We start from the raw sequence: 27,341 nt of genomic DNA on the forward strand, positions 1-27,341 counted from the left end.
TGGACGATCATATTGGCATTGTTGGGAATAACCTTTCCACACAAGACACCGGGCCGGCCCTTGCGGCCGCCCTGATGCCCAGTCAGCTCCTCAAGGCGGACGAGCCGTACGCTGCAGTTCAGGCTCTTGGCCACGCTGTGGTCAGCGGATAGCAAGCTCAAGGCCTCCAGTTCTGACGCGGCAAAGAGGGTGTCATGGCCGTCCACCGCCAGTGGGCCCTCCCCTTGTCCGTAAACGCTCAGGATGCGCAGCTCCCCGCTGTGACTTGACATGTGAGAGGAGCCAGGGGCGTCCACACGCAGACTCTCCGAGGTGGTGCCGCGCTGCGTGCTGCAGTCTCTGATGTCATTGTCTTCTTCAGAGAGGAAAACAGAGAAAGAGAGAAAGTGATGTTTTTAATTAATCATTTTCACAAAAGGCATACAGTATGTACTTTGTACACACTTGTGTATTGCAAGAATTATATTTTGACATTCTTTCTAACTTCTATTTGTTGATTATGCATTTTCCTTGTCGCCCTTTGGATGGTCAAGGGTTAAAGGCTCCTGCTGAGAAGGCAGATTCAAGTACATTCTCAGTTTATCACGGTTGTTTTCTTGCATAGATGCAATGTGTGTACTAACCTACGGCGGGCGTGCCTCCACCAATATCCTCTTCAACCTTGATTGAATTGGTGTCAGGGGTCTGCTGCTTTCCACATAAGAAGGAAACACACACAAGACATATTCTTTCATTTTCACAGAATAGATGTCGACCCCCACTACCGACAGATTAGTTGGGCATAAAACGGGCATATTTGGCAGTGTAAAAAGGTTTACTGAATCATAAAGGTTTGGGCTTTCTATTGGTCTGTTTAAGAGTTGTAACAGAGGAAGCCTCTCTTTTGGATGGTGAATGAGAAGATGATTTCCAACCTGCACACTCAGCTCCTCGCGGCAGACCAGCCGCTCGCCGCGCTCCAGGCTCTTGGCCACGCTGTGGTCCGCAGACAGCAAGTTCAGGGCCTCCACTTCTGACGCGGTGAAAAGGGTGTCATGGCCGTCCACCGCCAGTGGGCCCTCCCCTTTTCCGTAGACGCTCAGAATCTTCAGCTCCTTGCAGTGACTGGACATGAGGGAGGAGCCAGGGCCGTCCACACCCAGACTCTCTGAGGTGGCGTTGCGCTGAGTGCTACGGTCTCCAAAGGCATCGCAGTCTTCTGCAGAGGGAGAAAAAAAGGAAAAAGTAATTGTTTTGATACATTATTTGCATAAAGGGAGGCATTGTGTATCTGTACAACTCTTTAGATGTACGCAACATTGACACAGAGGGTTTAAAATGAGTACTGCTGACAAAGATTCACAGTTTTGGAGAGGGCCGTCTCCTCCAGCACCCTCCTCCCTAGACTCAAAGCTGAAGTGGTTGGCCAGGTTAAGGACACTCAACGAATACCAGCGTAAAGTGATCTGAGCACAACATGACATGTGAGGCAAGCACAATAATTATATTTTTACACTAAAAAGCAACAACGTGTCCTTCCCTCTAAGCTGATCAGCTAACATTCATACATTATGATTTCATTGATGATTGAGAATGAAAAACCAGCTCATGTGGCAACTGTCTTGAAACCCTTCTGGGCTCTTGACTGATTCCATCTTTGAAATGCAACTCAAGTTTGACTCGTGTTTTAGCAGGGCGCTGGTCATGATGCTTTTTCAAAGAGGACCAGGCTTTTTAGCACAGGAAGAATCTAGCATCAGCCTAGAATCTATGCTGCCTAGAATCTACCAAATCAAAGAAAAAAATACTCAATGAGTAATGTACACACCTTCACTTTTAAAATGGGGCTGCATAGACTTTAAGGACAGCTTTGTGCCTACAAATATGCGTTTCCAGGTTTTCTGTCTGGCAGGCAACATCCCTTGAGAGAAGCTGCTGAATGTAAGCACTTGATGAGCTGGCCTGCGTAGAGACAACAAAGAAAAATCAGTACTCAATTTTTTACCTTGTATGTATTCCAGGTGCAAGTTGTAAGAAGATACAAGAGAAGCATGTTTAGTGAATTACATTAGCCTAATACTTAAAATGAGTTCTATGAAATGATATTACATCCTTGATTTGTTTACATAATTTATAGTTCATCTCAACTACCCAATACCATGACATCAAGCTCTGCAGAAATTGGCTACAAGAGGGTAGAAGGGTGCGAAAACACGTGTTCCCAGGAACGCACCATATGTATTTAGGATGAGTTTAACAGGTCAATCTCCTCATCAGTAAAACGCTAGAACTACTGCGGCCCAGTGGCCGGTAGAATACAGTTGGATTCGTTTGTTGTATGGTGAGCAGAAATTGTTAAACATTGCATTCCCTTGGTATCCGAGCAGTAGAGATCAGTGCCTGTGGCCCCTTTGTTGAATTGTGCCCATTCTCGTGTGATGCCCCTTGCTTGCTGAGATGCACACTCGACTTACAGTGTGTGTATTTATAGGAATGAATGGGCGGCCATGTATTAGTCCACTGTCCTTTCTTTAATAGGTCCATGGTATTTACACACATAACTGATGCTATCTACCTTAATATTAGCGACAGTAACTTGGCTGTTAAGTGTAGCGCTAATGCTAAAGCAACATTATAATGCTAACAAGGTAACCATATACAGTACAGCAACACAATGATATGGCGTTAGTTAACTTACTTTTTCGAGGTTTGTAGCTGAGCCGAGGAGAGTTGGTACTGATCCAGACTTGATTTTCAGACGTTGAGCAAGTCCAGCTCTGTATTGGCCCAAGTTGAGGAAGCAGCAGTCAGTGAAATGTTTGGCGCTGCCGTGTTCTAGCAACGGGACGGCCATTTGTTCCTGACCTCATCTGACTCCCGCGCTGCGTTCGTATCCAGTGGGCGTGGCCTATGACGTATTGGCCCCGGCTTCCTCATCTGTCTAAAGATGCTGCCAGAGCCATAGAGAGAGAAGAGTTGCGACCATAGATATATATATTAACTAGATGCCCTACGGCGGCATCTAGAACGAGGCATCTAGTATATGTCTATGGTTGCGACACTCTCTGATCTCGCCGGCAGGGTCGTCACGTGGTTCATGTAAGCCTGTATAGTTCAAAAACAGGCCGTGCTGCCGTGTTCTTCAATGGGACTGCCAGCAGCGATTGCAATATTGAATGGTAAATATAAATTAAAAAACACAAGTACTTTTCTGACCATTGTTGCATATTTGTAAACGTCAGTTTTACATTTGGATTGGTAGGGTGACAACTGCAAGCTACTTAGATACGTTAAGTTTGAGGGAAAGCTTCACGTTCGTGTTAGCATGGGTAGCACTAGGCTACTGACTTTAATGCCTTAACCATACTACATCTGTTCTGAAATCAGAATCAAAAGTATCACATATATTAAAGAACAACAAATGAAAGTATTTTTTTTATTAAACAATGGGTCAGACAACAAGAATGTGTGTGTGTGTGTGTGTGTGTGTGTGTGTGTGTGTGTGTGTGTGTGTGTGTGTGTGTGTGTGTGTGTGTGTGTCCAACTTGAAAACAACAACAAAGTGAAGGAACAGGAATGAATTGTGTTGAATATTGTGTTAACAAGAGAGGAATGCGCTGAGGAAAGGAGACAATTAAAAAAGCCATACAAGTAAAATGGACCACTGGTTATAAAACCCTGCAGCAAATGCAGATTCCACTGTCTAACATCTGCACGCTGCAAAGAGAGTAGGCACCAAGTAAAGCCGGGCCCCGTTTCCCGAAAGCATCGTTAGCCTAAGTGGATCGCAGCAGTGACGTGCAGTCAGGGTAGGCAAGGTAGGCACTGCCTACCCTGACAAAATGCAAACGTAAAAATGTTTATTAAATAATTGTATTTAATAAACTTGTATTTGTATTTGTACCGAGTATTCTTGTGTTTTATATATGCAATATATACGTTATTCCAATTGTTTAGACGTTACGATGACAATTGTATCAGTTACGCAACATCAAATACAAAAAACCGGTAGAATAAGCAGTGCCTTTACTGTCCATTCATTGTGAACGGCAACGAAAAACGAATGTGGCGCATGCGCACTTCGATCTTGTATTCTTTAACATCTACGCCGAAAGGCACAACTCTGCTGTGCCTTTGTACGTAAATATGTTATGCCAGTAATCATCTATGCTACGTATCAAACATGGACCAATTGAAATCGAGATATTACTGGACATTTGCGCAGCTGACGTCATTACACCGGCTACACGTAATCCCCGCGAAACTCAAAAAGTTAAAATGACAGCAGCGACATCTACCGATATTTTAGAGCTAAGAAATTTCTCTAAACTCAACTTTACTATCAAAAATGAGCTACTGGCAAAAGGGAGGCCTATGCCAACACTTGATGCACTCTTGCAGAAAAAGGGACCGAAAATTGTTCGCTCGTTTCAAACGGATTGGTACGAGAAAAAGGATTGGCTTTGTGGCTGTGCTGCCTGCTTTTTTCATCCAGTCAGACTGTTTGGACTGCAACGGGATACTGTGATTTAAACAACCTGCCCGCAGCAATAAATGAGGTAATCTGGCTTTCATAACTCAGTGCCTACCCACTTACTGACTTCACCGCACGTCACTGGATCGCAGAGTGGGTCGTACGAGCATCGTACAGTTTTCAAATTTTTCCCGAAAGCATCGTTGGTAACGAATGTCTTGAAAACGCTCATAGCTAACGAGTGCTCCAGGGTACTCGTAGGATGCTAAGAGCATCGTTAGCCTACTATAGAGTAGGCTGACCAAACGTCCTCTTTTCCCCGGACATGTCCACTTTTTACGTCCCGTCCGGGGCGTCCGGGGGGGTTTTATTAATTGATGATAATGTCCGGTTTTCGGACATTATCTCGTCGCATATTTGTTTTTGCCTCGTCGCATATTTGTGTTTCTGGGTCTTTCACATAACCTACTAGTTATTACCATATGTCTATGGTTATTACGGCCTTCCAAGTTCTGGAAATGGTATCTCCCTTACGTTCCACCTTCTTGCGCGAGCTGACTGTAGAGAGAGTCTGTCATTGGGCGACCGATCTCAGGGTTGCCAGAGCCACGATAATTATCCTCCAAATACGACAATTTTGAGCCTTTGGTACTTTACTTTGCCATTTCCAATCTGGCAACATTGAGCACCTTGCCGCTTCCACTCTGTTTACAACAGCACATTACATCTGCAGCCATGCCTAAACGTAAATGTAAGTTCACGGACGAACTAAAGAAAAAATACCCATGTCGCCTCGCCCCCCCCCCCCCCCCCCCCGCGACGAAGTGTCCTCTTTTTCACAAACTCAAATCTGGTCACCCTACTATAGAGTGAACTCATTATTGCATGCGGGTGTCTCCATTCATAAAAAAAATAAAACATTCGGGAGTATGCAATGATACAAATTATTCTAAAGAGGTCAGAGACTTTCCCAGTGAACCAAGAAACCCCGCGCCGTGACGAATGGGGGATTTAACCCCCTCGGTTTAACACAGGAAACTTGAGATAAGAAGGTGAAATCGCGGGGCGTGCCAATAAGCTGCGACCGAACCGGCTCGGCAGTGTAGAAAGACCTATAGCCAGGGTTCGAGTTAGGTGGGAGGCAGTGGGAGCTTTCGATTATGAGCTGCTACTTGCCAAACGAAAAAATAGCCTGACTTCACAAGGTGTCTTTTTATAATTTCTTTGTTGATAAAGTTGATCAGCAGAGAAATAGTTAGCCAAAGACGTTGACGTCGCTTAGCAACCGAAGACGCTGGCGTTGTTGTGAAGGTCCCATGCAAGTGAACGGAGCGTTCCACGGCATTGAGAAGAGCCGTGTCATAATAGCCCATATTTACGTCCTATATTCCCCCCCGTCAAAATTCAGCACAAGGCCGGTACGGTCTCCCCCCACCGTCAACAACTTTAAGAGACCCCCACAGAGATGGAATCATAACTTGAACCCTGCCTATAGCCAAATTCATCCTACCCAACAATATGGGCAGGATCCAAGCTCTCCTAATCGAGTCAGCAATAGCCGCGTTTGAATGATAATGTATGAATGGAATGTTGCATTTTTAATGTCTACAAATAGTCTATACTAGAGAGCCAATCAATGCAACCTTATGCGGAATCAGATAAAGTCGGCTCTCTTGCTGCGCAAAATAGGCCTATATGTTTAAAAAATCAGCACATTAAGGCCCCGTTCACACGAAGCCGAAACGGGCGAAACCGTTACGGTTTCGATCTATCCGGTTTCGGAATATCTCCGTAAAGACGAAGCCAAGCGAAACCGGGTGGATCTGTAGAAACGCTGTAGTACACATTCCAGGCCCATAAGGGGCGCTGTTTCTGGTACAGAAATCCAGAAGAAATGAAATAAGAAGAAGAGCCGAGCATGCGCATAACGCCCCGTGCCCACTACATGCGTCCGTTGCGTGATCTCCATTGACTTTAATGGGGACGGACGCGCAATGCATTGTGGATCCGTACGTTCCGTTGGAGCCTTCGGCTCAGTCAAGAAGTTGAAATATGTTCAACTTTTTCGGCAGCGACGGATCCGTCATCCAATCAGATCGCGTATGCAAATTTAAGCACTGTGACGCGACTCGGGCTCTGACGATACTTTAAAAGCTGGAAAGCATGAGAAGTTAATTGAAAAATGGAGGACAAACTTATTATCGCCGTTGGTTCTCGGCCAATTTTGTATGACCAATCCATGTTCACATACAGGGACATCAGACTAAAAAATCGGGCATGGCAAGATGTGTCATTGGAGGTGGGGGAAATAGGTAATATGAATTTCCTTTCTGATTATTTTTCATGTATGTACTACTTTTCAAATTAATCAGTGTTGAATGACAGCTAGCAGTACAGCATGCATGGTCCAGCATTTGCATCCAAAATATCTAATTAACTGCTACCTAGAATGTATAGTTGCAATTGCTGACACATGTTTAAACATGCACTTTCTGTATAAATATGCGTTTTGGAAACAATATCCCTGTATTTATTAATTTGATTTGGACCGTGCATGCAGAATCCAAAAACGTAACATAGCAGCTACAGCATAGCTACTGATACATAGATTTTAAAGAGTACATAGACATACAGAAAATAATAATGAAAAGAATGAAGTCGATTGTAATGTGATCAATCATTTTATTTCATATATTTATTTACAGTGCCTGAATGTATGAAGAGGTGGAGATCCCTCAGGGACCGATATCGGAGGGAGAGGGTGAAGGAGAAGGAAGCCCAGAGGAGTGGGGCAGGGGCCAGTGAGAAGCAGCATGTATGGAGGTACATGGGGGTGATGGGCTTCCTGGCGCCATTCCTCCAAGATAGAGGGACCACCTCCAACCTCCAGCATCATAAACCATCCCCGGTGTCGGTGATGGCGGTGGCAGAGGAGCATAGACGTGGGTCTCATGAAGAGGCAGGTGCGCCGTCACCCCCAGCACCAGCAGTGGATGAAGCAGCCCCGGCCCCGGCCCCGGCCCCAGCCACGGCCACGGCCCCGGCCACAGCCACGGCCCCGGCCCCGGCCCCAGGCCCATCCGCGGACGGTGGACCTGTGGGTAGGAGCCAGTGGCGAGTGCAGCCCCCAGAAGAGGGCAGGGGTAGGAAGCGTCGTAGGACGGAAATGTCCTCTTTTGAGCAGGGCATGCTGGCGCTCATGGAGCCACTGGCGACACTTGCCTCGCAGCCGCAGCCGCAGCCGCAGCCACAGCCCCCCTCTGAGGATGAGATTTTCTTCATGTCACTCCTCCCCGCCATGAGAAGGCTCTCCAGCCCAAGTAGAGCCATGGTGCGGTACCAGGTGTACCAAATAGTTTCAACGGCGGATATGGAGGCGCTACAGAATAGGGAGGTTAGGGAGGTTCGGGAGAATGACAGTGAGTGAGTGAGTGAGTGAGTGACTGAGTGTGTGAGGTTATGTTTGTTATGTTGTTAAGTTATGGTGTTTCTGTCGTTTTGTTGTTCTGTTCTTTGTGTTCTTAATTTAAAAAATTACTTTCATTGTGATGTGTTCCTTTTATAATACATTATAATTTGGAAGTGGAATTATGTTTCAGTACACTTGCAGGAAGACAAAAGGGATTCTTGAAAGCTGGCTCGGGTCATCTGTGAAAAAACAAAACCAGATCATTAACAATCATCATTACAGTTACTTTTAAAACCTTGAGCAAATGTACAATGTATACGCAGGTATAGGAAGGTGCAGGTGTAGTTGGAATATGCTTCTTTTCTTAAGATATGGGTAGCTCTTAAAAGAGCTGTTTGGTTGAAGAGCCTTTGTGTTGCTAGGCTCTTGGCTGCCATGGCACTGCACCCTCCTCGTTGAAGAACGCACAGTAGGCCTCCCGCATCTGGATGGTCAGACTGGTGGCGTTGTTGGAGCCCATCCTGGGTGCATCACGCAGGGCTTCAGGATCAGTCGATGGCTCGATGTTCGGTTCCACCCTGTGTCTTCTCCCCTGCAGCTTCTTCCTCTCAAGAAAGTTGTGCAGCACACAGGTGGCCCTCACACACACCTCAGCTACCTCAGGACTGGTGCCAATCACGCGCTGGTACATGCGCCACCTAGATGCCAAGATTCCGAAGGCACATTCCACTACCAGACGAGCCCGGCTGAGGCGGTAGTTGAACACTCGCTTCTCCAGAGTGTGATGTTGTCCAGGGAATGGCCGCAGCAGGTGGGTCATGAGTGGGAACGCCTCATCCCCCACACGTGAGGAAGTGGCCCCCGCTGCTCTGCGCCGGAGATGACACGGGCGGGAGGGAGGTCAAGGGTCCCATCGCGAAGAGCTTCCCCAAACGCGGAGTTACAGAGGTAGCCGCTGTCACTCGTCCTGCCGTAGCCTCCAACATCCACAACCCGGAACAGGTAGTCGGCGTCCACTATGGCGAGGAGGACCAGGGAGAAGGTGCCCTTGTAATTGTAATACAAGGAGCCAGAGTTAACTGGAGCTTGTATCACAACATGCTTCCCATTAATCGCTCCGATGCAGTTGGGGAAGTTCCAGCGCCACTCAAACTGCTCGGCCATGGTGCTCCAGTCCGCCCACTTGGGAACAGACATCTCCTCCTCCACCAAAGCAGTCCAGATGGCACTGGCTACCTCCCGCACTATCCTACACACTGACGAAGTGCCCACACGATAGCTGAAGCCAATCGTGTGAAAGGAATCGCCAGTGGCAAGATACCTAACAAAGAAAGCATTAAAGAAAACACTTCACATATACTTTAAAATATACAGGGCATGAGTCATGACAGCTTAGTTATATTTATTATTCATACATGGTTGCTTGCATACCATGTTCATAGAAAGGCTTTATGATGGAACACATTTATGTGAAACACTCTTCATTGATACATAAATAATCCCATGTGACATCCACAACTAATATGACTAGATTGTTTACAGATAGCTCTACCACATAACCTGAGATTTACCAGGAACACTCTGCACATTACTATGGCTATAGATGGGTAGATGTCTTCCCTAATTAGGACATTTTATGCAAACAACACCGTGGATGGAAATGGACACCTTTTCTATAGCCTATCAGTATGTGCACACCAATGAGCTGTATGGAAACGCTAGTTATGTGATCATTAAAAAAAAAGTATCCTTTACCGTAGGCAAATGGCGAGTCGCTCGGCAGGGCCAATTGCAGAACGAAACCGTGTGTCTGCCACGGTAATGAGAGGACCGACCTTGCCAAGCAACTCGTCGAAGTGGTCCGGAGGCATCCGAAAATATTGATGGAAGAGGTGAGCATCCAGACGCAACTCCTGCACAAGTGCGTGATACTCCCCTCTCTGGTTGCGTGTCCGGAGAACGGGGTGAACCCACCAACGCCGATGCACTCGCTTTCCACGTCGGTGGACCAAAGCACCAGCAACCTGAACTAACACCATCCTTGCTACAACGGGATCCATCTTGCAATGACAACACAGCAAGCAGGAAGAACCGGGAAGAACCCGGCTTTGTTGTTGTTAGCGGGAATCGATTTGATTGGCTGACGGATGCATCTGCAAAGACTACTCCCCCATCAGTCAGCCACGCCTTCCCACATCAGTCAACGGACGCATGTAGTGGGCACGGGGCGTAAGGCTGCCCTTATGCGCATGCTCGCATGTGATTTCTGAGACTCCGCGGGCTTAAGAGCCATTGGCTAAGAGGTCGAGGGGTGGGGCGATGATGCATGGTTTGCGGTTTCAGGCGTACACACGAATCCAAAACGAAACCGGGTAGATTTGAAACCACCTCCGAGGGTGGTTTCAGAAGTTTGCGGTTTTGGTCAGCAGATTCGCCGGCTTCGTGCGTACGGAAGGCCGAACCGTACAAGAACTATGCATTTTCGCCATGAAATCGGCTTTGTGTGAACGGGGCCTAAGATAAATGTAGTTGGCACACAAGCTATTTTGGATTTTTGTAATGACTGATATGTCGACCTAGGCTTAATCAATTGTGTTTTAATATCTTTAGCATTCATATTATTGCAATCTATTCTTTTCGTAGGCTACTCTGCGGTTGGCCTTGATGGGGAGATATTTTAACCCTCTTTAACCCCATTTTCCTGCGACATTCCTGCGTCTCCCCCTGCGTCATAGCCCGTTTCAGAACCATGTCAGTGGACAGTGGTGGTGCAACGGTTCACGGGTTTCCCGTGATCCGTACGGATCAACCATCACGGTTCGGGACGCAAGTGATCCGTGGATCGGCTGATTAAAAAAAAAAAGTTGTGCGTTGACGTGATCAGCGCATGTTTAGAGGTAAATTCCGGTATTAACAACATCATCAAGTATCGTAGCGAAATACAGTTTCTGTTGTGTTTTATTTGGCGTTCCGTTTATCCCATTGAAACGTAAACCAGAACCGGAACCGGACATCTTTAGGTTTGGTTGTAGTCTTTTCTTGTATCAACAGTAGGGCTAGAACCGAAAATGCCAAATAAAACACCACAGAAACTGTATTTCGCTACCAAACTAAAAAAAAAGAAGATAAAGATGTCTGCATTGCCTTGGGAGAGTGTAGACTCTAAACTCCCCAGGCAATGCAGACATCCTGAATTGTAAATCCAGGGTTAGGGATTATTTACTATCCTATCCATGTTAAAAAGAAGAAGGAATAATGCCTCAAATTGCAATTTTTTTAAAATATTGACCAAGCTTAAAGGAAGCTGGATTATTACCTAATTTTTCACTTTATTTTGTTTTTACACAGTTAAAAGATTTTATTTAAAGTCACATTTGTCTTGTTTTCTTTATTGTTGTTGTTGATCCGAAAATGATCCGACCCGTGACTCAAAAACCGTGACCCGATCCGAACCGTGAGCTTTGTGATCCGTTGCACCCCTAGTGGACAGGTACAATTTTACGATCTTCGTGAGTGCAGCGAATGCGCGTTCACGTTAAGAGGAGTTTCGGGAAACGCTCCAAAGAAATTATCGATGGTTCGAACGATCCATCGGGAGAATGATCTTACGAGCGAACATCCATCGTTATCGGGAAACGGGGCCCTGGACCCAGTGTTTGAGATGCCAGATATATCAGGCTGAGGTTTGTGGAACCAAAAACAAGTGGGAACAAGGACTAAGAACAACAAAGCATACATACAGTAAGTGAACAAGAACAGCAAAGTAGAGCCAGGGGGTATCAATAAATAAAACAATGTTAGTCATGTGTGCAACAAGAACAACAAATGTGTCAGAAGGTGTGCGTGTATGTCTAACTTGTAAAACAAGAACAAAGTGAAGGAACAGGGAGGAATATTATAAGTTATTAATAAACAAAGAAAATACTCCACAAACATCAGGCTGAGGTTAAGGATAGTAAAGTGCATCAGGTCGAAAGGAAGGACAACAATCGCAGCAGTCGCCGCCGCCACCACCACCACCAACAGCCGTCGCCAGCACAAGCCGCCACCACTAGCAGCAGAAGGCGACACCACCATCCTTCGCCACCACCAGCCAGCTCAAGCAGCCATCGCCTCAAGCAGCAGCGACCTGCAGCAGCAGTGTTATCCGGCACCAGCCAGCTCAAGCAGCCATCGCCTCAAGCAGCAGCGACCTGCAGCAGCAGCCATCAGCATCCACCATCATCAGCATCCACCATCAGCAGCATTCACCTTCAGCAGCATCCATTATCAGCCGCATCCACCATCAGCCGCATACACATAACCGCTATGTCAGTGACACAATTAGGCCTAGGCATTTTTTATTCATACTATAGCTGTGAGAATTGTTCAGAAAAATCACCTCCATAGTCGCCCTGAGTCACAGGGCGACAGTCTCCTGCAAGAATCAGGGAAACCTATTATAGGACATTCTGTCCAGAAATGAAACATTTAGAAGAATACGTGACGCTTTGCTTTGATAGTTATATACCTCTGATTGGAGATTGATTGTCGGCAGCTCCTCCAAACTAATGTTTGTGCCTTCAACTAAAAATGACAATTAATTTACACTCAATCATTTCACATTTGATTAGCAAGACAATTATTGATGTCCATTGCCAATACATGAATACATACTCATTACAAAGGCCTTGGAAGTCGAGGCAGTGGGGTCAGAGGACATCCCCCCTTCCACTCCTACCATCATCGGCCGACCTTCGTTATTGGCAGTGGCGATTTTGGTTTGGAAACTCTGGTGGGGCCCATGCAGGAAAATATTATAACGCAATCCAGAAATACCACATATTACTACCATCACAAAAAAAACAGTAGCAAGTGACAGAGGGGACCAAAATTGCAGCTGAATAATGCCATCACTCAAACGCGAATCTGACAACATATATTAGGCTATTATAGCAAGAGCACCACCAAATGGCAGCGTTCAAGATCTCACAATATCAAAACTCAAGAAAACAACAACGTGGCAACAATAAAAACACAACGGCGCACACCCTTTACACAGCAATCAATATACAAAGCCACCACTCACAATATACCAAAAAAAGAAGAAGTATGGTTTAAGTTGCATTAAGTTTGCAGGCCACCATACTGTACAATTAACAATGAATCTAGCCTGATAGAGTGGTTGCCTATTCAGACCTGGATAATCCTGGTTGAAAATTTAAGTAAATTTGGGCTAAGATGGTAATTACCTGTGCTTTAAGGACAGTGCTGTCTGGTCTCCTTTGTGTGGCTGAGGTGAAACAAAAGCATTTTTCCGCTTGAACAACTCCTGGTTGAACGATCTATTCTTGTCCTTTCCCTCTTGAATAATGATTAAATCCGTCGGGCGATGTGGTCCCAAACGTTTTATCTCCAACTTCTGTTCAAGTGCTAAATCTCACATGAGACAGATACTCAACACGATTCATCATTTAATGAATGAAACGTCCATTTGTTGTTATTTACTGTAACAGTAACTGTAACAGTAACTACGTTAGCCAGCTAGCAAGATCTGATCGGCTCCCACCGTAAACCCCGCCCTTTCTACAAATCAGCCAATGAGAAGAGCTTTGGGGCACTAAACTTCTGGCCCCACCGCCGAAACAGAAGCGGGCGCTGCGCACGCGCTTGCTCACGCAACAGCACCAGTGATCTACACTGCAGCAGACGGGGCCATCTCGGCTGTGCCCCACCGAGCGGAAATGACGAGACGGAGCAACAAACTATTTCACACACAACTACTACACTACAACAATTGCGTTCATCAAATTAAAACTGCAGACATGTAATTAATTATTAACAATTAATGTATTATTAACTTATGCTCAATGACATTTTTGAAAAAAAAATGAAAAGTATAATCGTGCCCTGCACGGCAGCGTTCTCTGGTGGGGCCGTGCCCCACTGGCCCCTAATGCAAAGACGCCACTGGTTATTGGCGAGAGCCAGCTCCTCCGAAGTGGTGAAGGGCGGTGGAGCGGTCCCCCTCCCAGTCGTATTATTGGTTCTCTTTTTATTTGCTGCAGGTAATCAACATGTGACTAAAGGAGCCTAGGCCATTGCCAATCATAGGCTAGATTCACCTGAAATTATTCAAATGGATGCTTACAACTTACCACATTAAATATTATTTTAATATTTATTTTTGACTTGGCCCCATGTTCGTAGGAGCGTGCTGGTGTAACCGGTACCTGGTGTCTTTTACTGAACACTGTTACTAGTTTACAATCAATAATCAATATATGGGCTAGACTACCAGAAGATTCTAAGGTTCGTTAAGGAGAGATATGGTAACTGTCTGCACCAGAAATGACACACTGAAACAAGAGATATATATTTCAAAGATAAGAGAATTTTCAAAGCTGTATTTTTCTCTCTTACCTTTTGGTTTTATTTATTTAAGTAGGAAAAATGATAAACGGAAACAATTATACCTAAATTGATCTAAAATAAAATGTGGAAAAAAAATTAAAATGATCACAAATACCTTTCTTATTTATACTCTTATTTTAGGTCACCAAAAGATTCAACCCTTTCAAATAAAACTTAACCAGGTTTCAAAATACCTCCGAATACTTAAAACATCCCTAAATAACACATTTCAATTACACTAATAAAACACAGTAAAAATATTAGATCAGCCTATTTACAATATCTAAATAATTCAGTCTCTTGTCCCTACACTGCTGCAGAAACGATTAGAATTTGCCTTATTGTTCGTGGTCCAATAGGATCGCTCTGATGGGGTAGCTCGCCAGTCTGCACACCGCTGCGGGACCATAGGTAGGGCGAGCAGGATACAGACGTTCCAGGGTTCAATATCTTTTTCCGATCCACACAAAAAACCCGGCCTTGACAACAAAGCCAAAAGACTCATTAGTAGTCTGTCTATCTTATACATTTCAGTTAATTTTCTATAAATATCATATTCTAGGTAACTTAACACAGTGTAAAACATAAATGATTGACACTTAACTCTAAATAAACACCTTCAAAAAAAACATTTAAATTGTATTTTCTTTCTGTAGTTAATATACTCAGCAAGCTATAGATCACTGGAAGAATTTAACATTTCAAAACTAGCACCATTAACTCACAGCTTTACATATTCCTTTTCACCATAAAGCAATTAACACAGCTAGCAACATCACTAACCCATCAACAGACCGCAACATCAACAGTGAAGAAAATGCACAACCCAACGTCAAAACTACAATCTGCCCGCAGCCCCAGCAACGGGCCTCTAATCCCCTCCCCCACATCAGTCACGGCACGCCAAGTGCAGCGACACCACGCGCCTACTAGGCAGTTAGCAAGCAGCATTAGCTGCGGCCAGTTAGCGGCTTATAACGTTATTTTCTCACCCAAAAACACAATTGAAATCCAAATGTTTACCCGAGGAGACTCACCAAGGGTTTCGATTTACTGCACAGGCTTTTCGGGACTTTTAGTGGCGGGGGAATCTCTGTTCTTTAGGTTACTATTAATAAACGGTAATCTATCGTCGAATCTCATCTGTGGCTCGTCCCGAAAAGGACGAATCTGCGTAACTGCTATCTGCTGACGCTAAAAAGAGGCGGGTCTAATTTCTGATTGGCTAACTAAGCCAAACCAGTTGCCATGCGACTTTGTTGAGTTACAGGTGGTTTAACAAATCACACCATACTATTTAGATTCAATAATTTAAATGCATTCATTTGCAATATTTTCCCAATATATATCTTTATCTCATTCTGTGGCACTATTTAGAACGACAATACACAAGCCATGTATTTCTTACTGGTTAGTAACAAACTTTTAAAAAGGGGTTGTGATTTAAATCGAATTAAATGAAACGGTGTCATGTAACCCTGGGTTACACTGGCACCACATCTATGGGGGTAAAAGGCATGATGATACAAGATATTTTTTATACAATGTGCAGAATCTTTTCACTTACGAATGAACACGGACGGCTATTTTTTGCCAGCACGCCACCCTAGCCATATTATGGCCAACCCTGTTCCCCTTGGCTGTGATTTGGACTTTGAATTCCTCGTAGGAGTTCATAATAATACACCACGCACGCTCGATTCACTTTGCATAAGGGGGAGTAAAATGACGTGATAAACACACCTTTTATGTGAACGCGCATTGAAACTAAAGCGGAAAACCTGGTTCGACTAATTGAATCTAAAGTGAGTGTCGTGGAACCATTTAACTCTGACTGCGAGTTGCGTCTCTGTCGAACCAGGTTTTCCCAAGAAAGCCTGGGTATGTTCAGCGAGGTTCGTGGTATACTCCCCTCACATGTTTCCTTTGTATTTACCAACGATGTGAACGTTTCCTAATATTTTGCCGTTAGAAGAATCAGAGAAATTAATTCTTTATCACACAGAAAAAATACTTAAATGACAAAACAAAACAAAGCAAATCAAAAGCTGGAAAGTGTTTAATCATGATGAAAAGAAAAACTAAAAGCAGTAATTTTGACAAATACCGGACAGAGGTGTCACTCAAAGCGCCCCGTTACCCTGTGTGAAAGCACCCCATTGCCCGTGTGCTTGAGCATGTGCACACTCCAATTGCTTGGGTCGCTGTAGCTGCCGTTGCAATGCACTAACAGGCAGGGCTTCTAATCGGAGTGAGTCCTCATGTGGATCTTCAGGGTGCCTTTCTGACTGAAGCACTTCGTGCATTGGTCGCCCCTGTAGGGCTTCTCGTTGAGGTGAGTCATGTGTCTATTCAGCTAGTGTCTATTCATTGGTCACACTTGTAGGGCTTCTCGCCGGAGTGAGTCCTCATGTGGATCTTCAGGTTGCCTTTCACAATGAAGCCCTTTGTGCATTGGTCACACCTGTAGGGCTTCTCGCCGGTGTGAGTTCTCATGTGGATCTTCAGTTTGTAGCTACCACTGAAGCCCTTCTTGCATTGGTCACACTTGTAGGGCTTCTCCCCAGAGTGAGTCCACAGGTGGATCTTCAGAGTGCTTTTCAGACTGAAGCCCTTCGTGCATTGGTCACACTTGTAGGGCTTCTCGTTGGAGTGAGTCATCATGTGTCTATTCAGGTAGTCTTTCTGACAGAAAGACTTTGTGCATTGGTCACACTTGTAGGGCTTCTCGCCGGAGTGAGTCCTCATGTGGATCTTCAGGTTGCCTTTCACAATGAAGCCCTTCGTGCATTGGTCACACCTGTAGGGCTTCTCGCCGGTGTGAGTTCTCATGTGGATCTTCAGGTTGCTTGTCTGACTGAAGCGCTTCGTGCATTGGTCACACTTGTAGGGCTTCTCGTCGGAGTGAGTCATCATGTGTCTATTCAGGTAGTCTTTCTGACAGAAAGACTTTGTGCATTGGTCACACTTGTAGGGCTTCTCGCCGGAGTGAGTCCTCATGTGGATCTTCAGGTTGCTTGTCTGACTGAAGCGCTTCGTGCATTGGTCACACTTGTAGGGCTTCTCGCCGGTGTGAGTCCTCATGTGAAGATACAGGCTGCCTTTCTGACTGAAGCACTTCATGCATTGGTCACACCTGTAGGGCTTCTCCCCAGAGTGAGTCAACATGTGGAACTTCAGGGTGCCTTTCAGACTGAAGCACTTCGTGCATTGGTCACACCTGTAGGGCTTCTCGCCGGTGTGAGTTCTCATGTGGAGCTTCAGGTTGCTTGTCTGACTGAAGCGCTTCGTACATTGGTCACACTTGTAGGGCTTCTCACCGGAGTGAGTCCTCAGGTGGATCTCCAGGTCGCATTTCCGATGGTAGTGCTTCGTGCATTGGTCACACCTGTAGGGCTTCTCCACAGAGTGAGTCGACTTGTGGAACTTCAGGGAGGAGCCATGACGGAAGCACTTCATGCATTGGTCACACTTGTAGGGCTTCTTCCCAGAGTGAGTCCTCATGTGGACGATCATATTGGCATTGTTGGGAATAACCTTTCCACACAAGACACCGGGCCGGCCCTTGCGGCCGCCCTGATATCCAGTCAGCTCCTCAAGGCGGACGAGCCGCACGCTGCAGTTCAGGCTCTTGGCCACGCTGTGGTCAGCGGACAGCGAGCTCAAGGCCTCCAGTTCTGATGCGGCAAAGAGGGTGTCATGGCCGTCCACCGCCAGAGGGCCCTCCCCTTGTCCGTAGACGCTCAGGGTGCGCAGATCCCCGCTGTGACATGTGGGAGGAGCCAGGGCCGTCCACACGCAGACTCTCCGAGGTGGCGCCGCGCTGCGTGCTACAGTCTCTGATGTCATTGTCTTCTTCAGAGAGGAAAACTGAGAAAGATGTTTTTAATTCATAATTTTCACAAAAGGTATACAGTGTGTACTTTGTACACACTTGTGTATTGGAAGAATTATATTTTGACGTTCTTTCTAACTTCTATTTGTTGATTATGCATTTTCCCTGTCGCCCTTAGGATGGTCAAGGGTTAAAGGCTCCTGCTGAGAAGGCAGAATCGAGTACATTCTTAGTTTATAAAGATTGTTTTCTTGCGTAGATGCAATGTGTGTACTAACCTACGGCGGGCATGCCTCCACCAATATCCTCTTCAAGCTTGATTGAAATGGTGTCTGGGGTCTGCTGCTTTCCACATAAGAAGGAAACACACAAAATACATATTCTTTCATTTTCACAGAATAGATGTCAATCCCCAATAACGACAGATTAGGCATTTTTACACAGCCAATCTGGATCGGACGCAGCTTGGCACGCACTGCAATTTGCAACACTGCCAAACTGATAAAATCCCCCTTCGTCTCGGAGCTGGCTTCACAGGAGAAGGCGGTGCTACACACTGGAGGACTTTTTACAATGAATTGCAAAAAAAATAAAAATAAATCAGGATTCAAGACCCTCACATGAAAGAATGAGTTCACATCTGAGTGTAGGCTAAATCGCGATTAACTATTTGCAAGTGCAATAATCCCAACATATTCTTTATTTTGCTAACCACTTTGCGGACGAAGCATTGTAAGGAAAGTTTTGTCCGTTACTTTCTCTTAGATCAACCATTTTTCGTCTTCTATAAATGCGACTGCCTCACCTTCTCTCCCATGATGGTCAGCAGCTTGCGGATTTCACCGTCTCTCCAGTTACAACTATTCATGTTGATATCGCTGCATCGTCTCTGTTGTAGAGACAACTCTACCCAAGCCTCGCCCCTAGAACCGAAAAGCTGTCTTATCGCATTTACATCAAAATGAAACCGCCAATATGTGTAGGGTCAGAGAGGGTTAATAGGGGTGCGAAATAAAGCCTGTAAATTACCTTGCTCAGTGTAAACGTGGGGATCACCGAGGGGACAAGTTGGGCATAAAACGGGCATATTTTGAATTGTAAAAACATTTACTGAATCATAAAAAGGTGTGGGCTTTCTATGGGTTTGTTTTAGAGTCGTAACAGAGGAAACCTCTCTTTTGGAGGGTGAATAAGAAGATGATTTCCAACCTGCACACTCAGCTCCTCACGGCAGAACAGCCGCTCGCCGTGCTCCAGGCTCTTGGCCACGCTGTGGTCCGCAGACAGCGAATTCAGGGACTCCACTTCTGACGCGGTGAAGAGGGTGTCATGGCCGTCCGTCGCCAAAGGGCCCTCCCCTTTTCCATAGACGCTCAGAATCTTCAGCTCCCCGCTGTGATTGGACATGTGGGAGGAGCCAGGGGCGTCCACACCCAGACTCTCTGAGGTGGCGTTGCGCTGAGTGCTACGGTCTCTAAAGGCATCGCAGTCTTCTGCAGAGGCAGAAAAAAAGGAAAAAGTATATTTACATTTAGATATTGCATAAAGGGAGGCATTATGTATTTGTACACGTGAAAGAAACTCTTTAAATGTATGCAACATTGAAACAGGGTTTAAAATGTGCACTGCTGACAAAGATTCACAGTTTTGGAGAGGGACGTCTCCTCCAGCACCCTCCTCCCTAGACTCAAAGCTCAAGTGGTTGGCCAGGTTAAGGACACTCAACGAACACCAGCGCAAAATGATCTGAGCACCACATGACATGCGAGGCAAGCGCAATAATTCTATTTTGACACTAAAAAGCAACAACGTGTCCTTCCCTGTAAGCTGCTCAGCTAACATTTATACATTTTGAACCCTTCTGGGCTCTTGACTGATTCCATCTTTGAATTGCAACTCCAAGTTTAACTTTTAGCAGGGCGCTGGGCATGATGCTTTTTCAAAGAGGACCAGGCTTTTTAGCGCAGGTAGAATCTAGCATCAGCCTAGAATCTATGCTGCCTAGAATCTACTATATCAAGGGAAAAAATACTCAATGTAGAAGGTACACACCTTCACTTTTAAAATGGGGCTGCAAAGTCTTTAAGGAAAGCTGAGTGCCTACAGTACGTGTTTCCAGGTGCTCTGTCTGGCAGGCTACATCCCTTGAGAGAAGCTGCTGAATGTAAGCACTTGATGAGCTGGCCTGCGTAGAGACAACAAAGTAAAATCAGTACTCAATTTATTACATTGAATATATTCCAGGTGCAAGTTGTAAGAAGATATAAGATAATCATGTTTAGTGAATTACATTAGCCTAATACTTAAAATTAGTCCTATGAAATGACATTACATCGTTGTTTACATATTTTATAGTTCATCTCATCAACTCAATACCATGACATCAAGCTCTGCAGAAATCTGCTAATAACCCTTTGATTTGAATCAGGTGTGAAGGAGAAAACATGCCTATAATAGTATTCCGTAATTGTCATATTCAAACCACACTGGGTGACTCAATAAAACTCCCTCAAGAAAACTTGGCGAAGTTATTGATAAGTACATTTGGTATAAATGATAATGCGTCATTCAATTTGATATCTCATTCAACTTAAATTGGAGTGGATAAAAGTGTGATTAATCGCGAGTTGTTTCACCAAACGATGCGATTAAAACTTGTAATCTTTGTCCAGCCGTAATAAATACATTATTGATGGAGATGGTTTCCCCTATTTTTTTCTTTTAATCGTATTCCTTTGCAAAGATTGACAATGAATGGTCTAACAATTACCTTCATGAATAACGTGTGTGTGTTATAGTTGTGTTGTAACGCTAAAATCAACGTAGCAGACGAGTAGACGACTACTGCCGCACAGCCTGGCGTGAGGGTTGTCCCATTTCGCTTTCGTACATCCAGCTGTTATCGATTTGCGTTTCTTCCTCAAGTACGTACGGTAACATAGCAACTACGCACGGCTCATCAGTAAATCAGCGTAAGGGGGAACAGGAACTGGGGGGGAACCAAATCGGGTGCTACAGCGGCCATGATTTAGTCCGCTGTCCTTTCTTATAGGTCCATGGTATTTACACACATAACAGATGCTATCTACCGTAGCATTAGCGACAGTAACTTGGCTGTTAGCTGTAGCGCTAATGCTAAAGTAACATTATAATGGTAACAACGGAACAATATACAGTAAAGCAACACAATGATATGGCGTTAGTTAACTTACTTTTTCGAGGTTTGTAGCTGAGCCATGGAGAGTTGGTACTGATCCAGACTTGATTCTCAGACGTTGAGCAAGTCCAGCTCTGTATTGGCCCAAGTTGAGGAAGCAGTCGTCAGTGAAATGTTTGGCGCAGACTGGCGCATTTCCAGAGACAATAAAATTAACCCGCTGGTTCTTCAGCGGCTCGGAGGAAGGAACAAAATATAGACTATTGTGTTCATTTGTACATCCAAACACTTAGCAACTGCTATGCTTCGCTCGTTTGCGAGCCATGGTGTCTCTCAATGAAAGAACTACGTGTAGGCTACACGATCGTAGAGTAGGGTCTGCCTGCGTCCTGCAAGACGGAGGCGTAACTTGTAGTGGGAGGAACTTGTAGTAGGAGGCGTAACTTCTTCTTCTTCTTTTATTTAGGCAGCCTTGACGCAGCTATGGCGTATTACTGCCCCCCACTGTTTGTTATTTCCCCCTAAACTTTAAATCCTTTTATATACTCCAATGATGTGAAGGTAGTCCATCAATTCCTTTGTTTTATCCACTGAATCCAGATTTAAAAGGGTGCGCATACTAAGAACTGATTCCCCAGCTGATCCAAGCCTCCGGTACAGAGTCCTCCGTTGCCTGGAATAGCGCCCACACTGGAGAAGTACATGTTGTACAGTCTCTCTTTCTCCACACTCACACCTGCCATCTGGGTGTTTGCCAATCAGAGCCAGCCCACTCCTCAGCCCACAGTGTCCAAGCCTCAGTCTTGTGATTGCTACATCATCTTTTCTTATGCACCTAAAAGTGCACCTATCTTTCTTTACAATTTCCTGTATTGAAAAGTACGCCCTTCCCTTCCTTTCCTTCTCCCAAGAATTTTGCCACCTTTCTTTTAGAGCCCTGTTTATTTTTTCCATGCACTCGGGTGCCCCATATTGCAGATGAATTTGCACTGTTTCCTCCTTCACCACCTTCTTTGCCTCCTCATACGCCTCCTCGTTCCCTTTCACACCCACATGAGCCGGCACCCAGAGAAACCCCACCTCCTCCCCGCCTTGTAAATTCTGAACAGAGACTGTAGTATTTCCACAATTAAATCCGGTCTGGACTTGGATTTTCCTTCTTTTATTGAAATGAAAGCTGCAGCTGAATCACTACATATTGTTGAATACCCCTGTTTATTATCCTCCACCCATCGTAAGGCCCATAAGACTGCCACAAATTAGACTATTTCTAATTTGTTTAACACTGAAAGAGCTGCTGATCCATAAACCATGCATCCATAATCAATTGCTGATCTTATCATTGCTCTGTAAATCCTCATCATTGATTCTCTATCAGCCCCCCAGTCTGAACCAGCTACACACCTAAGGACATTATTTATTTTCCCACACTTCAAAGCTACCATCTCAATATGCTTTTTCCCTGTCATTATTTTGTCCAACCACATTCCTAGAAACTTCAAAGACGCATCAAAGACGTATCAAAGTAAATGCATGTGGAACCACTAGGGGGCGGTGAATCCTCCACGGTGCAGTTCACCTTCTGAACTGCAGCGATACACACACACACACACACACACACACACACACACACACACACACACACACACACACACACACACACACACACACACACACACACACACACACACACACACACACACACACACACACACACACACACACACACACACAATAAGCAAAATAAAAGAAGAAAGACCGAACACAAACCCTACCCCCGTTACTGAACACACAACATGATGAAGGATTCATCAAGATAGGCTTATTCTCCTTTCCCAACAGTAACAGAATTACTCAGAGTATTGAAGAAACACTTGTCAGTACACTGTCTTGTGTTTCAACACATTGTAGGAATTTGGAGCTGATTGGACAATTCAGCCAATGAATCTAAAAGGCTACCTACCTCAGCAGCATTCGTGCATTGCGCAACATAACTACATGCAGAGAGAAGTGATAGTTTGTTAATTAGCAGAGAGCCGTAAAAGCACTTTCTACCCATTTCAGTGGAGGAATTGGACTCCTCATGCAATGTTATACTTAAAAGGAACAAGTAGGTGACATATTAATGAAGTCTTTTGGCATGTAGCATATAAAATAAATATACAACGGTCCCAAACTGCATTTGTCACAGACCTTGAGACTTGGGTAAAACACTATAGGACATTGATCATGATATGCCTCAATATCAGAATAACAACCATGGGTCAAATAGCAATGGCTAGTGGAATGAAAGTGAAAGCAGTGTAAGCTTGTCCAGGCCCTGAACGTCAGGATGTAGGCTATGAATCAGAATACCTTTTTAGCTAGTGGGCATCCCAGAAAACAATTCTATATTTTCATGGGGAGGACCCCCGTCCATTACTGCACCCCACCCACGAATTGGATCACCAGCCGCCGCTGCAAACAGGGAGTGAAGGGGGACCAATGCTAGGAATCTTCTGACTTTGTCCCGTTAGAATAATGCTGCCTTCTAGAGGGAGGACCGGCCTAAACTGAGCATCACTGAGATCTAGACATTTAACCTGGGACCTTTTAAAATGGATCATCTGCAACCATTATCGCCTATTATGATACAATCCATCCAAGGTAGTTAGCATTAAGCAAACGGAATGGAAAGGTCAGTGGAATGAACACAATCATGTATAATGTGCGGTTCAATAGCAGTCTATTTCACAAGTGAACTATGCAGGCTTTTTGTAATAACAAAGATAACGGTAATGACAATGTTGTGGCAATGTCAAGCATAACTTTAATACACAAATTATATGAACCCAGTTTGAATAATTTGTCAATTTCAATGAATATCTATGCATTCTCCATGGACCTAGAGGAACCTCCCGCCCTCTCTAATAGAAAGGTGTTAAGATAGTTTGCATTTGCAACTGTGGGCACCAAGTTTGATACTCAAGCCAATCCACAGACTTCTTTGTTGTGTAGATTCCTTTAACTGTCTTGCAGCCATGTCCACTTCACCCATATTGTGAATTGCAATTTAACTTGGTCTCTCCTCTGACCAATCCTAAACTCCACGAAGGCCCCTCCCCCTGACCTTTGTTTCTTTTGTATTTACCCACGATGTGAACGTTTCCTATAAGAATCATGTACACCCATCGTCTCATTGACTGTATGCTTGGTAACTTCGCTGCCTGTATCTTCCCCTGATCAAGCTCTACATTAAATAAAATATTTTGCTGTCAGAAGTGTCCTAGAAATAAGTTATTCAACAGGGACATCAATCAATAAAAACAGAAAGTGAATCGAAGGTACGAAGCGTTTAATCGTGATGAAAAGAAAAACTAAAAGCAGTAATTTCAACCAATACAGGACAGAGGTTATAACAAATTCCGCTAATTAAAACAGAAACTCGTCACATTCTGTTGTTATTCTTTTATCGGGAAATCAATGTTAGGCTAAATAGGCTAAAGAGACAACAGAAACACATACACCGCAATCATCTAATACATATATTGTCTGTGTTCGATGTCATGCGTGTGTGGTTATTTATACAACTAATGAACAAACAATAATGATCCGTGATCAAGTCCAAAGTGAACCAGAGTCTCGCACGGCCGCAGTGTCGGCCGGTTTCCGCGATTGTCTTTACAATGCATCCAACAAAACAGTCTCTGATCGTAATCCAAATCAAAAACAGCAATCCATTGCGCAGAAAAAAACAGGAACAAAATTGCCGCTTCGCTCACCAGATCCCGAGCTGCGTAAATCCTTCCGAATTCTGGTAGGCTACTCCTATATAAGTCTCACTTTGTGGATCGGTCCAGAGAAAAGCAGTTGGTGGAAAGTATTAAATAAACATACATATAAACAAAAGATCGCTATAACAACTGGCATTTGCTGTCTAAGTCGTATTGATATATCTAACTTAGCTTGCCGCCACTTCCTCATTCAAACTCCCCCCGTGAGAAAAAACACACACCCCCGTTTTGTGCGTTCACCCTCCTCTACAACCCAGGTGCGTACCTATTTAAAGGGATAGGCCTACACATAAGGAGGCTAAGTGATCGCTAAAAATACTGTCCCATACATATTTTAGTCAGTGGGATAATATACCGTAAACATAGCATATGGCCAGACAATGTATTATTTCCAGCTCTCATATGTCAACTGCCTATGAGCCTATCTGGCTCTTTTCCAGCCTCTATGTTTAATAACAGACACTGATTATTATGTGAACATCATAAGGTCTCAATCAAAGCGTCCCGTTACCCCGCGTCAAAGTGTGCTTGAGCATGTGCACACGCAAACTGTGTGGGTCGCTGTAGCTGGCGTTGCACTGCAGACACACGCAGGGCTTCTCCCCAGAGTGAGTCCTCAGGTGGATTTTCAGGTGGCCTTTCTGACTGAAGCGCTTCGTGCATTGGTCACACCTGTAGGGCTTCTCCCCGGTGTGAGTCGACATGTGGAACTTCAGGGAGGAGCCATGACTGAAGCGCTTCGTGCATTGGTCACACTTGTAGGGCTTCTCCCCAGAGTGAGTCCTCAGGTGGATTTTCAGGTGGCCTTTCTGACTGAAGCGCTTCGTGCATTGGTCACACCTGTAGGGCTTCTCCCCGGTGTGAGTCGACATGTGGAACTTCAGGGAGGAGCCATGACTGAAGCGCTTCGTGCATTGGTCACACTTGTAGGGCTTCTCCTCGGAGTGAGTCCTCATGTGGATCTTCAGGCTGCTTTTCAGACTGAAGCCCTTCGTGCATTGGTCACACCTATAGGGCTTCTCCCCGGAGTGAGTCCTCATGTGGATATTCAGGTGGTTTTTCCGACTGAAGCGCTTTGTGCATTGGTCACACTTGTAGGGCTTCTCCCCGGAGTGAGTCCTCATGTGGTTCTTCAGGATGTATTTCTGACTGAAGCGCATCGTGCATTGGTCACACTTGTAGGGCTTCTCGCCGGAGTGAGTCAACATGTGGATATTCAGCTGGCCTTTCCGACTGAAGCACTTCGTGCATTGGTCGCACTTGTAGGGCTTCTCGCCGGAGTGAGTTCTCATGTGGATCTTCAGGTGGGAGCTATAACTGAAGCGCTTCGTGCATTGGTCACACCTGTAGGGCTTCTCGCCGGAGTGAGTCCTCATGTGGACGATCATATTGGCATTGTTGGGAACAACCTTTCCACACAAGACACCGGGCCGGCCCTTGCGGCCGCCCTGATGCCCAGTCAGCTCCTCAAGGCGGACGAGCCTCACGCTGCAGTTCAGGCTCTTGGCCACGCCGTGGTCATTAGAAAGCGAGCTCAAGGCCTCCAGTTCTGACGTGGCAAAGACGGTGTCCTGGCCGTCCACCGCCAGTGGGCCCTCCCCTTGTCCGTAGACGCTCAGGATGCGCAGCTCCCCTCTGTGACTTGACATGTGGGAGGAGCCAGGGGCGTCCACACGCAGACTCTCCGAGGTGGCGCCGCGCTGCGTGCTGCAGTCTCTGATGTCATTGTCTTCTTCAGAGAGGAAAACAGAGAAAGAGAGAAAGTGATGTTTTTAATTAATCGTTTTCACAAAAGGTATACAGTATGTACTTTGTACACACTTGTGTGTTGGAAGAATTATATTTTGACATTCTTTCTAACTTCTATTTGTTGATTATGCATTTTCCTTGTCGCCCTTTGGATGGTTAAGGGTTAAAGGCTCCTGCTGAGAAGGCAGATTCGAGTACATTCTCAGTTTATAAAGGTTGTTTTCTTGCATAGATAGATGCAATGTGTATTACTAACCTACGGCGGGCATGCCTCCACCAATATCTTCTTCGACCTTGATTGAAATGGTGTCTGGGGTCTGCTGCTTTCCACATGAAAAAGGAAACACACACACAAGACATATTCTTTCATTTTCACAGAATAGTTGTTAATCCCCACTAACGACAGATTAGGCATTTTTACCCTGCCAAACTGATAAAATCCCTGTTCGTCTCGGAGCTGGCTTTCTTGGTTCACAGGAGAAGGCAGGGCTACACACTGGAGGACTTTTTACAATGAATTGCAAAAAAATATATAAATAATTTTTTTGATTCAAGACCCTCGCATGCAAGAA

General features: G+C 45.1%; 1 protein-coding gene across 1 annotated transcript; it reads right to left on the bottom strand.

Annotated features, from left to right (window-relative positions):
* Positions 1–16,309: 16,309 nt before the first annotated feature.
* Positions 16,310–27,155, bottom strand: LOC130381448 (zinc finger protein 431-like). Its single transcript, XM_056589078.1, is given in 2 exon segments — positions 16,310–17,819; positions 25,500–27,155. Coding segments are annotated over 2 exon segments (2,367 nt in total). The 5' UTR covers positions 26,670–27,155; the 3' UTR covers positions 16,310–16,622.
* Between the last annotated feature and the right edge of the window lie 186 nt (positions 27,156–27,341).

This window comes from Gadus chalcogrammus, chromosome 4 (assembly GCF_026213295.1).
Source record: "Gadus chalcogrammus isolate NIFS_2021 chromosome 4, NIFS_Gcha_1.0, whole genome shotgun sequence".
Lineage (NCBI taxonomy): Eukaryota > Metazoa > Chordata > Actinopteri > Gadiformes > Gadidae > Gadus > Gadus chalcogrammus.